Consider the following 16,257-nt stretch of genomic DNA (forward strand, 5'->3'; position numbering starts at 1 on the left):
CTGGTTGCTTCATATAAGAAGGTGTGTGGGAGCAAGTTTCACTATGAAACTACTTTATTATGCCATGTAGTAATATACATTCCAAGTCATTTATTTATAATCACTTTTTCAAAATAAATTTTTTTTCTACACTACATTAAAGAGCACTCTCTCCATATTTTTCTTGCACAGTACATTTCAACCACTAATCCAATATAAGAAGATGCATTCAAAAAATTAAGTCTTGCACAATATGCAGTTTCATTTGTTCAGAAAGATTGGACAGTGCCTTATTATTAACAAAATACATGAGTAAGTAGTGTTTTTATAAATATTTATTTAATAAAAATACAAAAATATAAATATACACATATAAAAATATCATGATGAATCAACACACAGACATTCTTTAACTCAATAAATATGGCAGTAATATTAATTTTTTTTTAAGTATATTTTTGAGAATATGTTACGATGCAGGTGCACAATGTTCCAGCTAGTAGGAAAGGTAATGCAAAGCAATCAAAAAAAAAAAAAAAAGTTTCCATCTCATTATTAAAGGCACAAAAAGCCTTTTATTGTCTTTTCATTGTCAATAAAAACCTTTCATCAGAGGCTCCTAGGCAAAGAGGATGAATTATAGATTTTTTAAAATCTAAATCATTCATATTCATTCACGTTGACTTACTGATTAAGCAAACCCTTACTAAGACAACACCTATTTTTTTGTAAATTTTTTATTCCCAAGTGAGAGTAGGCCACTTTATCTAGTAACATAGACATGAATTTCACTAACACTGACCAGGTCATGGATTACTTTTTCAGTCTTGATCACTGTCCTCTCCACCATACATATCTGCTAGTTTTTTAAATCGAGGGCCCCAGTCACTAAGGTAATCATAGTCTTGGTTGCCCTCCGTAGTAAGAGATTCCAGGGAGCTGAGTGAATTTGCTATGGAATCATTTCCTTCGTAGGCATATGTTGCTAGTGAATCATAAGGAGGGGCAGCTGGGTCTAAATCATTTTCTTTTAACCTTCTGTGAATAAAATCTTGGACATCAATGTTTTCCCAAAGAGGTGCAGTCCGTCTTATCTGAAATATAGTTTCTGGGATAACATCTCTTCTCATCTTACTTTCTTCTCTCGCTTCTGGATTTCTCAGTGTGCCAATGTCAAAAGCCTGGGTGTCTTCTTCCCCACCTCCTTCATCGTTGTAGGTCACAATGTTGTCCCGAACATCATCCTTTGAGACGATCAAGGGTTCTTTCTTCCTCTGTCTCTTGAGAGCCGTAAACAAGACCACTAATACTGAAAGAAAACAAAAGATGATTGAAGAAATTAGAAGTTAGAAATTGAACAAATGAGCAAAATATTTTGCAATAACTGTTGAACTGGAAAAGTTTTAAGGCTGGGATGGGATTTTTACTGGGAAAAATAGGCATAAAAGCTACCTCCAGGTTGAAGTTAATAAGGAAAAATATTAATGATTTTATAGCAGTCAAAAACTTATGCTTTTTTAAAACTATGGGAGCAATTATTAAAATATCTATTTAAAATAAATATACAATTAAGATGAAGTTGAAAAGCAGATGATGTCTTAAAATATATCATCCTACTAGGGTTTGGCTTTGATTTTAGTTTTGTGAAGTACCACCTTCCTGAGAGTCAGTAAGGGTGATTTCATCAAGTGTAGTTGAATCTCCTTGTCAAAAGCAATTCATGTTTTTGAAAGCTAGTAATTTAGGTATTCCTAAGTGTCCAATTCACTTTTGAAAATAGGATCTACTGGTCTTTCTGAAATATAAGAACCTGAAGACCTTCAGCTATCAATATTATTGACAAAACTATTTTTGGCTTCAGCAACTGCAAGAATTGAAATCCAGCCGTTGATACTAAAGATTTCTTTTTTAAAACATGATTCTCCCTAGTTTAAGAAATGTTAGTTGAATAATTCTTCCTTTTGGAGAGGTAAGGATTGACACAGAAGTGAACTTCTACAGAGGGAGATGAAATACTGAAGTTTAGGTTTGTAAATACATGTTGGTGCCTAAATGCTATTGATTTCAGTAGGAATTCAATGCTTAAATGCGTTGAAAAATCTGTCCCTAACCCCAGTAGCTGGGGTAATAGGAGAGGCCAACAAGATCCTCTGCAAATGAGGCATAACAGTGGTTGCCAAATCACACATTACAGCAGTGCTGAGCACTTTTGGTGAGTCTTAGGAGGCAAAGTTTTTATTCTGATTGATGTGAGTACTGGCAAATAAAAGGGAAGATTGGACATGCTGTGGGTAGGGAGAGGGTATCTGAGATCTTCCACATGCCATGGCACAATCCTGTGAATGTAAAAGCTCATCTGTTTTGCTTGCAGGTTTTGTATCTGTACAGGAGCCATTCTTTTCAAGTTTTCCTGATGCTAGACAAATAATAGATGCTAGACAAATAATGATGCTAGACAAACACTTACATATGTTGCTTCATATATAACAGTAGGCTAGATCACTGAAAGATGAAGTATCTTTCACAGCCAGATACTTAAATATGTCTCTCCTACTTCAGGCATGTTGACACTAGTCTACTATCGTAACATACTATATCTTGTTGAACAATTAAATAAGGTGCGAAGAATCACACCAGCTGTAGACTAATGATTTTGTTTAGATGCTCTTCAGTCTTATGCTACTCTGGCTTCAGCTGTATCTGTAGGACTAAGTAGGGTCTCTGACCCTGGTTCAAAGAGACACAAAGTGGTCACACTTGTTTTGCACAGGGCACGGCACTGGTCCCTGAGACTGTTCTCAGTCTCAAGTGCTATCATGGTCCTAAAGCACACTTTGATTTTTGTTTTCAGTTCAATGTTTCTGTGCTAAACCATTGCAGCCCATCAGAGTGATGTCTTCACAGTGAGTGAGTAAGGCTATGTGTTTCACGGTACACATTTCATGGTCTATGTTGAGATATGAAAGATGGCTCTGAGGACGAGGAGCCTGCTGACATGGTGTTAAGAACTATGCAAGATGTAGAGCCAGATCTGGCAGAGTTTGAAACATAATTGCCTGATGGAAATGGTGCCCTTCAAGTTCTGTTGTTCAGACTATGCCTGGGCAACGTCCAGTATGGACAATCAGTTTGTCAGAGAGAAGTAGCCTTCCTTCCCTATGCCCAGCAATACAGGTATAGCTCTTACATATTGCCTTCCTCCTACTAGCCTCTGTAGTCCTCTGAATATTTACTAGAGGTAGCTTGAATCCAGTCTAAAAGCTGAAAAAAAGTGATCGCCTTAGAATTATGTGAACTGATATGTGTAATCTTGTCAGTGCCCCTGTGGCAATCTGTGTTTGCTAGGATAGGTGGAAGGTTTTCCACAGGTTTTGACTGGAATGTAGAAATGATGGAACTTTTAAGGAGGCACTTCTCGTGTAAGCAAAACATGCAAGTTGCAAGTTTTATGTTCTTACACCAGGTTATGAGCTAGCATTTATTCCAATTTCTTTATATATCACCTCCTCTCTCCAAGCATACATCTAACTTCTGTGCTCACACTTTGTTTAATCAGCTGCTCTCGCTACCACTTGCAAGCAATTGAAGATTTCTCTTCTATGCCTTTGAAATATTTCCTGAGTATAAAAATTACAAATAATTAATGATTAAATAGCTAGTATAATTGATAATATTTTAATCACTGAGAAACTTGTCACTCAGCTTCAGAAATTTGATTTTAAAGTCCTGTATCTAAATTAAGATCTGTTTATAACATAAAACATTACTCAAATATGCATACTCTAAAACTGACCCTAGATTTTCAAATTTATTTCATCTAAATAACATTAATAGTTTCATTATTTTTGCACATTCTTCTGAATAGTAATAATGACAACCAGTCCATAGTAGCTCCCTCTCCCCTCTTCCAGCTTCTTTTCCATCTTAAGAAGCAGCCGAAAAAATGCACATCCGATATGAAATATTGTTCTGCGGGGCCATGTGAACAAGAAGTTAAAGAATATTAGGGGCATAGAAATGACCAGACCTTTGCCTAGTCAATTAAACATCTTGTCACAATATTTACCTAGCAGGATAATGATGCAGAGGAGAATGGCAACCAGTGCCCCTGTGCTGAGTCCAGCAGGGAGGAGCAAGGCCTCAGTGTTGCAGGACTGCATGTTCCCCCAGCTGTCGCAAGCACACACTCGAATGGTCAGCGTGCTAGTGCTGCTCTGGATTGGGTAGTCGTTGTCAAATATTATGATTGGCAGGAGATAGGTACTCATCTTACTACGGCTGTATCCATTTCTTCTAGTCAAAATTCCTGCTGTGTTATCTAGAAAGGAAAAGCAGAAATCAATAAATGTTGCTAGATGAAGTGTAATGTGGTAGTGGGGCTGGGGGAAGGAGGAGGATGGCACTGGTGAGCAGTTACCTTTGTTGTCTACAATGGAGAAGTTAGGATGAACAGCAAATTCTGGCACCAACTCAAAGAAAAATTTATGTCCTCGAGGAGGCTCATCTTTGTCAACTGCACTCACAGTTTGTATTAGCTATAAAGAAAACAATATTTCATGCTATTTTAGAAATCTTGTGCTTGAAATAAAGTCTCTGCTTTTCATGTCCAGTAAAAATCCAGCGAATCTCTGTCTGAAGACACAAACTGATATCCTAAGCCAAATTTACCCCACATAAACACAGGAGAGGTTACAGTAAGCAAACTGTTGGTTTATTGTTTAAACACATAAAGGAGGATGAAAAAGGGACCAGTTTCACTGCAAGACAGCCCTGTGCTTTGATTTTTACTCAGTATATTGCAGTAATACAGAAACAATTGCCCTTGTGAATAAGCCATAAATCTCATGTGGCCTCATGTAGCAATGTTGCAGAGCAGTGTATAAACCAGTTGTTAAGTGGGTCTAATTCCCAGTCTTCCTCATCTGCTCTTGGCAATAATCATAGAATAGAATCATAGAATCATAGAATCGTAAGGGTTGGAAAGGACCTTAAGATCATTTAGTTCCAACCCCCCTGCCATGGGCAGGGACACCTTGCCCTAAACCACATGGTCCAAGGCTCTGTCCAACCTGGCCTTGAACACCGCCAGGGATGGAGCATCCACAACCTCCCTGGGCAACCCATTCCAGTGCTTCACCACCCTCACTGTAAAGAACTTCTTCCTCATATCTAACCTAAACTTCCCCTGTTGAAGTTTGAAGCCATTACCCCTTGTCCTACCACTACAGTCCCTAAGGAAGAGTCCCTCCCCAGCATCCTTGTAGACCCCCTTCAGATAGTGGAAGGCTGCTATGAGGTCTCGACGCAGCCTTCTCTTCTCCAGGCTGAACAGCCCCAACTCTCTCAGCCTGTCTTCATACGGGAGGTGCTCCAGCCCTCTTATCATCCTCGTGGCCCTCCTCTGGACTCGCTCCAACAGCTCCATGTCCTTTTTATGTTGAGGACACCAGAACTGTACACAGTACTCCAAGTGAGGTCTCACCAGAGCAGAGTAGAGGGGCAGGATCACCTCCTTTGACCTGCTGGTCACGCTTCTTTTGATGCAGCCCAGGATACGGTTGGCTTTCTGGGCTGCAAGTGCACACTGCCGGCTCATGTTAAGCTTCTCGTAAAGCTTAAACTGGAGTACTGCACTGGCAGGATGCTTAGTTCTCCTGAGGTAATAAAAAGAGATGCTTTCCTCCCTCCTAAATTGAAATCTCTGGCTGCGGAGCCTTATAGCTGCCCTAACAAGGCCGCTCAGCCAGGAAGGAGTGATAATGGTGCCATCACAGGGTCAGAGTAGAGTGGACTAAAAAAAAGAGGCTTCAATAGTACTTCTGGATTACACAGGCTTTCCTGTTGCATCAAAACATGTGTAGGGATATGTAGTCATGTATATATAGACACGCATATATGCTAGCAATTTGGCTTCTATCTGCTGCTAGAGTGAGGCTAAGGAAAACAGCTGCAGAACTGAGGAGGGAAATACCTGGGAATAGCTGTGATTTGTGAAACGACTTGCAGCAGATAACACTACACCAGGTTGCATGTAGTAACTCCAGTGAGACATATAAATGACTGCTATGTCCTTTGCACTCCTTAGTGGGTATTGCACTGGAGAGTGACTCATACTCCACCTTGGCTTACAAGGACATATTTGCATTCAATCACAATATAACAAAGATTGGTGGCATAAGAATGGGAATAAGCTTCAGCTGAGGATGCTGCAACCCAGTACAGCTGAGTTCCTATGACACCTAAGTTTTAAGGCAGAAAGATCTCAGCAGTCAGACTTGTTTCTTTCAAAGCCATGAGAGAGTCAATGCCTGTCTTGAGTTTTTGAGTGTTTCCTGTATGTAGGGTGTCTTGAAATTCCACAGACATCAAAGCCACTTGTTATCAAAGACTTCAAGGCTTGTTTTTCTGATGTTTCCAGCACGATATTACAGCATGACTTCTTCAAGAAATACAATAATTGACAAGTAATACAATTTTTAAGCTTTCCAGCAATCAAGTAAAGAATGCCTTTTCCTTATGTACATTCTCTGAGCATCGGCTTGAATGGGACTTGAGGATACAGTTAAATTTTGGAGGGTGTTCAGCATATCTCAGGATGAAACTCTGTATTAGAGAAACATAATTACAGGGCTACCAAAAATACTGAAGTGTTTTTCTTACTGTATCATTCAGAAAACTGCTGCTGCTAGTCCTGTACTGCACAATGAGTATTTGGCCCATTTTTTTTCTAGTTAGTTTTGGAATACTTTTATTAAAGCCAATAATATCAAGTTGTTATCAAAAAAAATTGAGGCATATTAAGGACTTGAAAGGTAATTTGTAAACATCAGCCATGTACAAGATGTGACTATACTGAAGGCAGGATTATGCAGTTTTTCTAAATATGATTAGAATAATATCTATATATGAAGGTCTCTTCATTTTTCCAAGTGTTTGATGATCATTGCTCTTTAGATTTATTTTACATATTTTAAATTTTTCTTTGTTTCCCAATATTAGCCAAATCCCTGTTTATGGCAAAGTAGACTGTTCAGTATGTATACATTTTTGCAATGTCCCATTGGTTTTGTCTCTGCTGTAATCTGCCTCTGAGAGTGGCAATACAGAGAGCAAGACCAGTATGGTGCTTGATTTTGGTTTTGCATTGTTTAATGCACATATTTAATATTGCTACCAAAAAATAAAATAAAATCTGATAGGACTAAAATACCAAATTGAAATGAGAAATTTTTTTTTCACACATTTTTACACATTAGAAAAGACAGAAAAATTGTAAAAGTATCAGAGAGGTAAAATAAGTGACAATATTTGAGCAATTACTTGCTGAAAAATTGAAGGAGAAAACATCCTGATATCATAGGTACCGGAAACAGCAGTTGTGTAGCTTAGGGCTTTTTGAGATGTAATCAGTGGGACGTTTGTAGGATCTGTATTTGATTCCCTTTATGTGCAAAACACATGAAGGAGGAGCATTATAGCAAGCATAGAGGAATCTAATTACATTGAAAACTTACTGAAGAAGAAGAAAAAAACCAACCAAACAAACAAAACCCCCAGACTTAATACCTGCTCTGTTGGCTGCATAAATTGAGAACCAGCTGTTCTTTCACAAGGAAAGATGGGAGAATAAAAGAACAATAAGAAAAGATGATTGCAGGTGAATTTTTCCAAATGATGAAAAAATAAAAGGAAATTAGAAATGTTATCTAATTACGTATTTTTTTTTTTCCAGTTATACAGCTGTAAATAAAAAAGAATGATGTTAAGGTCAATCACTGCAGAAATTAAAGAGATGTGGCTATTCTTATTGTAAGTATTACAGTTATATGAAAAAAATAGTACTGTTCAATATATATTTTGTACTTTCATGTTGGAAATATATTCTTCCCTTCTTGAAGCAGTTATGGACATTCAGTTATGATCCCTTTTCACCAGGAGTTCAGAGAAAGATCTCTGACAATGTAAGCTTTATGAGGGAAGAGTTATTTCAAGAAATTGCCTTTTACTCAAATGTATTTCAAGTATATTACACTTAGAGAAGATAAAAAAAATCCAATTTTTTTCTTTCTTCCATAGTTTCCCTTGTGAAGGAGCACTCTTTGGAAAATATAGTAGTATTGTCATTATTTTGAGGGTTGTGCACTTCACATGTACAGTAACAGTCACATACAGTTGAATAGATCTTATTGAGAAAGTTCAAGTTTTTAGGGGTCATTTGGTTTTGAGGGTACTGAAAATCTAAACTTAGGTATTGACATAAAGTTTTCTCTTTTGTACTCAGGACAAACTGGTTGTAGCAGCTCTACAATGTAAGATAAGTTGTGAATGAAGAATTACTTTCATGATGAATCCAGAGATTCTGTTAAGGGGATTGGACCTATTTCCCATTGGCATAATTTTGTCAAATATGGAAATAGTTTGATTATAATACTGGGTGTGAGGGTGGTGTTTGTTTTCTGGTTTTTGTTTGTTTGTTTTTTCTCCTGGATACTGTATTTTTAAGGCCATGACTTACACCACAGTCAAAATTGTGATTGTAGCTTATGTTCGGGCTATGTTATAGTTATCCATACTCATCTTCGAAAAAATTATTGGGGATGACTAGATTGCCTAGTAACAGATTCCTTATATATATATATATGGTACATCCCTAGACATAGCCTGCTTTCCAGTTTTCTTCAAGCTGTTTTGAAGATAGAAAGGGAGTAAAAGTTAGGTGGGGGTGTTCTGAAATAATAAGGGTCCCTGTGCACTTCAGAGTATGCCCTTACTGTTTCTGAGGCTGCATTTGTGGACACAGAGAATTGCACAAGTAGGAGACTTGGGTTGGGCTCAGCCTTGGGGCTGCCTCTAAAAGGAATATAGGAAACATTAAAGTAAACATTAAGCTAGTAGTGCATCTTTTAAAAGTATAGAGGTCAGCACCAGCTAGCCATTTCTAAGATGGGCTTTTCAGGCTGTGCTAGCTTGGCTTGTCATGTGAATCAGCTACAGTTATGCACTGGATCCAGGGTACAAAATTTAAAAATGCAGCAACATGCTTCAGACAGATTCTTGAAAGGTTCTTTGGAGAAAGCTGAACAAGATGAGGGCTATGGGTGGACAGATGTATTTTCTGATTGAAAATTCCTACTAATAAAACAAGATTTGAGACAAATATAATGTATGTCATGTAATCTGCTGCTGCTTCTTTTTAAAACAACAGCATATCAGTGGTTGCTATCATATTTTTAAACTTCTCTTTTTTTTCAAAATTCCTTTGTTTAAAATTCACTATAAATAAGACAATGAGAAATAATGTCACTTTCATGGGAATTTAAAGATGGTCTTTTTTTGTAGACAATGCCTTTCTGAGGTTTTAAAAGAATGTAATGGTTGTATAACATGAAAATCATATTTCCAGTCTCAGAGAAGTAAGACCACTGGAGACAGATGTTGTTAAGCTGCTGAATTTTGTTGTTTCTTGTATATGATTATAGATATGCAGAGGAGTAGACCTTCAATCCGCTTGAATCAGGTGGGCTTTTGTTCTTATTATATTATGCTCTTAGTTAAACCTAGATATTGTACAACAGAGAAATTCTCAAATGTCATTTACCTACTTTCAGCTGCTTCTGAGATTAAACTTAAAAAATATCACTAGGAATATTTGGGATATTTTGCTGTTTGTTTTTGTCTGACACCTTTTTCAGAAGTGGTATAGGAGAAAGCAGAACAAATCGTGGATCTCACAGCATTGGCTTTGTAATTTTTGAAATTTATCGAACTTGCTTTGTGCTACAAATATATCTCAAGGAATCTGAAAAGACCTCACCACTTTGTCTACAATAAACTATAAAAAAAACATATTGTGAGAGACCGTGCTTTTGCTAGGCATCAGAACACAGTAGTGTGGAAATGCTTTGAGGGAATGGTTGAAGAGCAACTTTGTGTTTATCCTATCCTTTCTTGTTCTTAACTCTTTTCCTGACTGTATGATCTGGTAGGGCAAATCTCTCACTAATCTTGAAGGTATTAAAAACACAGCACAGTGTAAGTGGGTGGGATAAAAATTTTTGTAGAAGATTTTGAAGTGGCTATATTAGTCTATGAGTAAAATAATAATATAGTTCAAATGTCCCCTCATGGAAGTGTTTCAAAATCAATCCAGCTGTCAGTGGATGCCCATATTATCATTTTGTGGCTTGAGTGATCACACATGTTCAGGCACAGTTTTAGCATGTACAACTGTGGAGTGCTAACTGCAGAAAGCAGTCTCCATCACGTGTCTGTAAGCTTGAATAAACCTTTGATCTTGATGCTTTATGTCTTGAGAAATGTTCTAAAATGTCTGCCACTTAATAAAGCTTGGCGTTTGGTAATGCAAAACAGTTTGGTTTTCAAGTTTTGGCTCTGTTCCACAAATGTGTTGGCACCGTTAAAGCAGAACTGACTGCTTAACCAGAAGTTGGAAAATTCTCCCTTGAACTCCAGTTCTTACTTCAAAAGACAGACATTGTTAGTATGGGTCTCTCACTAAATGAAGCCAATAGGTGTCTACCTAAAGAAGGCAGCTACAATGGAGCAACAACTCGTAACTGATAATTAGCAACAGCCATGTGAAAAATATGATCATCTTCTGCTCCATCTGAAAAAAGGAGGGGGTATGAAGACTAATGAAATGAAAAATCTGCCAGCTTTCTGAAGGAGGAAGCAAATTCTTTCTCTGTTCTGCTGTCTGAGAGCCCCTGTATGGCAGGAAAGAATTTAGTGTCAGAGCAAAAAAAGCGACACAGGTTATTTTCTTAAACATTATTATTGATGGGTGTTGAAAATAGCTAAATTGTTACTAGCAATTTGTTCAGTTAAATCAGTCTCCTTTTCACGTAAATCTTCCCAGTTTCCATGGAGAGGACTCATCCTCTAATCCAGCAAAAAAGACCCAATTAATTCCCTGACAAGAGCATGAGAGAACTTGTATGAGAGCCTTCCCCACAACAGTCCCTGGGGTTCTAGCATGCCATCAAAGGATTAGGTATTTCTAAATTGTTTGAAGGGAAAGCTGTAGCATACTTCTCTTTAGCCTGTGTATTAGTCAGGACTCGCATGGTGACAAATCTGTTCCAGCCTAATGAATGTGGTTATTTATGCACCTCTAGTGATAATGTTTCTCCTCAGTCATCACATTGTTGATTGGAGACAAAAGAGTGGCAGGGGAAGAGGAGAGAACCTGGAGTGTTTTCTTCCCTCAGACCCTCCTAAAGCTACCTGAAAAACAAAAAATGCAGCCTCTAATACCAGCTGATGTTGAGAATGACTAATGTCACTTGATGGCAGAGAGCAATATTTGATCATTCTGACTGATTCCTGATGCACCTGAGATTTAGAGACTGGTGTGATTAATAGCTGGGCCTGATTTAAAATAAAAAATTTGAAAAATCAACTATATGCATTTATCTTTTCAGTCTGGCTTTCCTGCTATGGGCACCAGAGGTAGAAGCTCTGTTGTGATGTGTCAAGAAACAATAATGATTCTAATAAGACAATTGCTTTAGGTGATTGTTAAAATAAGGAGGAGTAGTACTAAATGGACACAGCATAATTCTATATCTTTATTGTATTATAGGGGGACTGCTAAACATGAGTGATATGGGCTATCTGGAACTTAGCATCCTTGGCCAAAATATTCAAGTTTGTACGTCTATATTCATTGCTATTTTTAGACACCAAAATAAAAGTAGTCTTATGTACTGAAGGTAATTTCTTTTCTGAAATACTAAGTCAACTATATCTAAATGTCCAGATATGAACTCAGATGCCTGTTTCAAGGAGTCAAATTTTTGACAGATAGAACGGTCTGGATGTCTCATTCTTCCACAGCTACACTTTTGTGCACACTCTCGTTGTAGTATTTATGTGAATTTTTCCAATTAAGGAAAATAATTCCTGAAATTACATTACTACGCCAGATATAAAGGAGGTCTGAACATCAATATGCCTACCTAATGGGACTCTGCCATCTCTGTTGTTAGAAAAGCACAGAATTTACCAGAAAGGTAAATTAGATTTTATATATTAATAGATATTTCATCAAGTATGCTAGACTAGATGGAAATTGGGTTAAGGAAACTGACAAGCAGTATGCCTGGATTAAACTTGGCTCAAATATATGACAAAACCTGTGTTTGCGGATTGATAAAATTGCACATGATTAATTTCAATGAAATTTTCATTTGTAAGCTTTGGAACCTTTCTTTGTGTTATGCAATTAAACTACATGGCTGACCTTGTTATCAGTTATTATACTGAAATTTTAAGATTTATTTGTCTAAATTTCATCTTATTCAAAGAGATTTTTTTTCACAGGTAGAATTTAGTTGGTATGCCAGCTGTTTGAAATTAATGGCTAGAATTATCTGAATGTATTCCACCTGGAAAAACAGCTTATAAATCATAAAACAAAACTATGAGGGTACAATAAGTGGAAATTTAGGGAAATCTTTCTCATTCTGTAAGGCTTGAACTGTATTCTTATGTGACAACTTATGTCACTGGTTAACACACCATGTTCTGATCATAAACCCCAGTTGTTTTCAAAAGTGTTCTTTGTTAATTTTTCTGATATTATAATTCTTTCCACTGTTTTAATTCATCACTGCCTTTGATATGTATATCCTCTCTCTCCTGACTCTATTTATGTCATTTGCATAAAAATTAGTAAGACTTTATTGAAAAAATAATTAAAAGAATGGTCAAATACCTCTCCAAAGCCAAGTGGTTTCACTCAAAGTATCTTCTGTCTTTCTAACCTATTTACCTAAATTCCAGTATTAGGTGCAATGAACAAAAAATAAGTAGAATCGAATGCAACTCCAACAATCCACTGTATCCTCTTTTTCTCCCTCTTTTGGTCTCTCTCTCTCTTTTTTTTTTTTTTTTTTAAGTCAAACCATTCATAAAACATCATTTGAATTGCAACTGGTAAATGGCATTTTCTTGCTCTGTCTAGAATTCTGCAAGACCTGAAATTCTAGACTCATCTCAGACACCGTCTATGCAGCCCCCTGACTATGTTGAATACAACACTGATCAGAAACCAAGGTAAATGATGAGCATGCTTCCTGATGGGTATCCATATGGCCCAGCCCTGTAAAGCTTTTGAGTGTTGTATGGTCATTATGCTCTATGGACAAACAAAACACTACATTCTGATCCTTTCCATAATTTTCCATGAAGTCAGTTGGATGATGTCAGCTTAAAACCAGTGAGGCACAAGGAGAGACCTAAGACGAATTTAGGCTCCACCCTGGCCTTTCTCCGCTACAGTAGGAATCCACTCTAATTTGTGCTAGTAAAAATAATGATCTCGAGACTTTTCTTCTACTCAAAAATGCATCCATCTTGAGTCTATGGACTTTGGCCCATGCTTGAAAGGCAATCTTGAGGTACCCAATCTGCTATTAAATCCAGTTCTTTTTGGTAAATACAGATTTAAAAATCAGCAAAACTTACATCTTTCTTCACAAGATTTAAAACTGAAAGGCTGACTGGCTTTAGCATAAATAGGTGTTTGTTGTAATGGCAGTAATATTAGAAGATTTATGTAATATCCTGGCTCTGAGTTCGGTTGATTTGCCTTCTTTCTCAGTTCAAAATTATCACTTTAATTTCTCTACAATACTTGTTATTGTCTTTTTAGATTATGATGAGATAGTTTACAAAGGGATATACACGAACTTTGACCAAATTCAACCCAATTCCAAACTGAAGTTTAACTTACAATGGAAACAGTTACATTATTTTTCATTTTTGTAAAATATGAAAGTTTATTTTTCACATCTTTACTAAAGCATAACAAAAGATATTCCTGCTTTGTGTACTTGAAGGTGTGGCTATATTAACTAAGGTTTTGAAAAAAATATCCAGAAATAAATGTAATTATCAAACAGTATAAGGGGTTTTTTGGCATTATGCATAAATAGTTCTGAAAATAATTTTCTGATATTAGGAATGAAAAAACCCTTAAAGTACAATTTTGTATTATATGCTATGTTATTATACTAGGGTAAAATATTGCATCTTTTATCTCCTCCTTTTTTGAATCAACTGGTAGTTTGTGTAGAAGGTAGGGAATAAAGAGGTTGGGTTGATTTGCAATTGTTCAAACTAAGGTATGCTGAAGTCTTCAAGATGGTATTTCAGGATAGTTTCATTACAAGTTCTTCAATAACATAAGTATTCGTTTACCTGTCCTGCTTTTGCATTTTCACAAACAAATGTTTCATAGTATTTGGAAAATTCTGGTGCATGATCATTTATGTCTAAAATCCGGATGAAGACAGGTATCTGGCTACTTTGTTTAGGATTATCTGAAACAAGAAAATTATTTATATTACAATAGGAAGCTTTACAGTCTATGTCTATGAAAAGACCTGAAATTATCCAATATATTTTTTCCAATAGACATTATAAATGTTTATTTTTCTTGATTATACTAAACCATTTATACTACATGTTCTACTGACATACATTCTATATGCATAAAAGTACTACTTATATTTGAAAAAAATTATTCTATTTCAGTATACATATTTTGAAATAATATGAAGTATATAAATTGATTTGTATTAAAAACAGTTCACTGAGTTATTATTGACCTGTATTTCATACATCAGTACAGTAAATTATTCATTGCAAAAGTGTTTCCTGATGTCAAGCTGTCAAGAACATTAACTTGTTCAAATCAGTAAAGCAGTTAAATAGGTGACCGTCAATAACAACAACACACAAAAGACCTCAAAACCAGCAAACCAAAGTTGTCCTTTCTCCCCAAGATGTAAAAAAAAACCCCAAACAAAAAAAGAGATATGTAGATGTTATCATCCACTGGTTTTTACAACTAGACCTCCAGGGTCAAGCTCTCACTGGAGATTAATCTCGCAGTACACACATCAAAAATGGAGACCATATTTGACCAAACAATGAAAAAGTATTTATGAGGGTGCACATTAGTCTTTCTGAAAATGGAGATATAATTAATCTCTCCATATTAGCTGACCCCCAGACCGTTAAGCACATAAACTCCTGGGGAATCTATGGGGAGAATGAAGGAAGGGAGAAAAGATGTTCCCTAAAATCAGTGTCACTGTTTCCCCTCTGATGACTGTTACCAGTTGGCAGGAAAAAAAAAAAAAGAGATATCCAAATCTTTTAAAAGGGTCCAACTGAACAGTAAAGAAGCCAGATGAAATAAATACTCAGGTCCAGGGTTTGTTTCAGACATGGAGGAGAAAGAGCTTCCTCTAGTCCTGTCTTCGAATGAAGCCATTTTCTGAGATAAAGCAATTAAGGTAAAGCATAATTTCTTCCGCTGTTTACAGTGTTAATTCTGAAAATGTGTTATATGTCTGCCATGAACATCTTTTTTTTCCAAGGATATTTCCAAAGATTTACCTTAGGGTAAAGTGAGAGCATCGCTTTGAATCAAATGATTTGATTGGAATTCTCAGGGAACCAGTTACCTTGTCTAACATATACTGTACATGGTTTTGTTGAGCCCAGGAACTCCTAATTGTCTTTTCATAAATGGGCAAAGATGGTCCTAACGTAGTAAACTGAACTTTCAGATGTGCATTTAAAGATACTCTGTCTATTGATAATATCTTGATAAAAGCAGAACTAATGAAAGAAGATAAATCACAGATACTGTAGAATTTCAGTCTTTCCTCAGTTCTACTGAGATAAATGATCTCCAACTTACTGATTTCAGTTGCTATGACAGTGATGTTGTGCCAGGGAGTTTCTTCCCGGTCAAGTGGCTTTGAGATGAATAAGGATCCATTTCCTGAATAGATGTTGAATACTCTGTCAAGGTCAGTGTGTCGATCCACAGAGTATCTGCCAAGATACCGTACAACTGAGCATCACTATCTTCTGTTACAGCCTCTAGTTTAGCTCACAGCCACCTCTAAAAGTTTTCTAATTTTAACTGTGGTTAAGAACTGCGGTCTTTTAGAATCAACCTAAGCTTTCCTGTAGCTGCCTGAAGAGTTTACAAATACTGAGAAACAATTTTTTAAGACTAGTGAGCAGAATGAAGAGCAAACTATTTATGTGGGCAGTTTGCTAGATTCATATTTGAAATTGCGTTTTAGCTGATAAAGTGAATACTGGAGTAACAACTAAAAGTGAACATTCTTAGATAACTTTTTTGTGAATTAATTGTTTCTGGGAGAAGTCAGTCATGAAAGGACACATATTACAAATATAACTAAGTATCAGTTTATCATAAGATATTTT

The 16,257-nt window shown here is 36.4% G+C and overlaps 1 protein-coding gene across 2 annotated transcripts in view; it reads right to left on the bottom strand.

Annotated features, from left to right (window-relative positions):
• Positions 1–301: 301 nt before the first annotated feature.
• The window catches only part of CDH9 (cadherin 9), a 95,075-nt gene continuing 79,119 nt past the window's right edge, over positions 302–16,257 (bottom strand). Inside the window, exons 8-12 of one of the 2 annotated variants that reach the window (XM_030496100.1) lie at positions 15,719–15,855; positions 14,206–14,327; positions 4,397–4,514; positions 4,046–4,297; positions 302–1,288 (exon numbers count right to left, since the gene is read on the bottom strand). In XM_030496100.1, coding sequence (XP_030351960.1) covers positions 801–1,288; positions 4,046–4,297; positions 4,397–4,514; positions 14,206–14,327; positions 15,719–15,855 — 1,117 coding nt within the window. In that variant the 3' untranslated portion in view covers positions 302–800. Of the gene's footprint in view, positions 1,289–4,045; positions 4,298–4,396; positions 4,515–11,111; positions 12,479–14,205; positions 14,328–15,718; positions 15,856–16,257 lie in introns of those variants that run through there. The other variant, XM_032920121.1, reaches the window with a different exon arrangement.

The sequence above is a fragment of the Strigops habroptila genome, chromosome 1, assembly GCF_004027225.2.
Source record: "Strigops habroptila isolate Jane chromosome 1, bStrHab1.2.pri, whole genome shotgun sequence".
NCBI lineage: Eukaryota > Metazoa > Chordata > Aves > Psittaciformes > Psittacidae > Strigops > Strigops habroptila.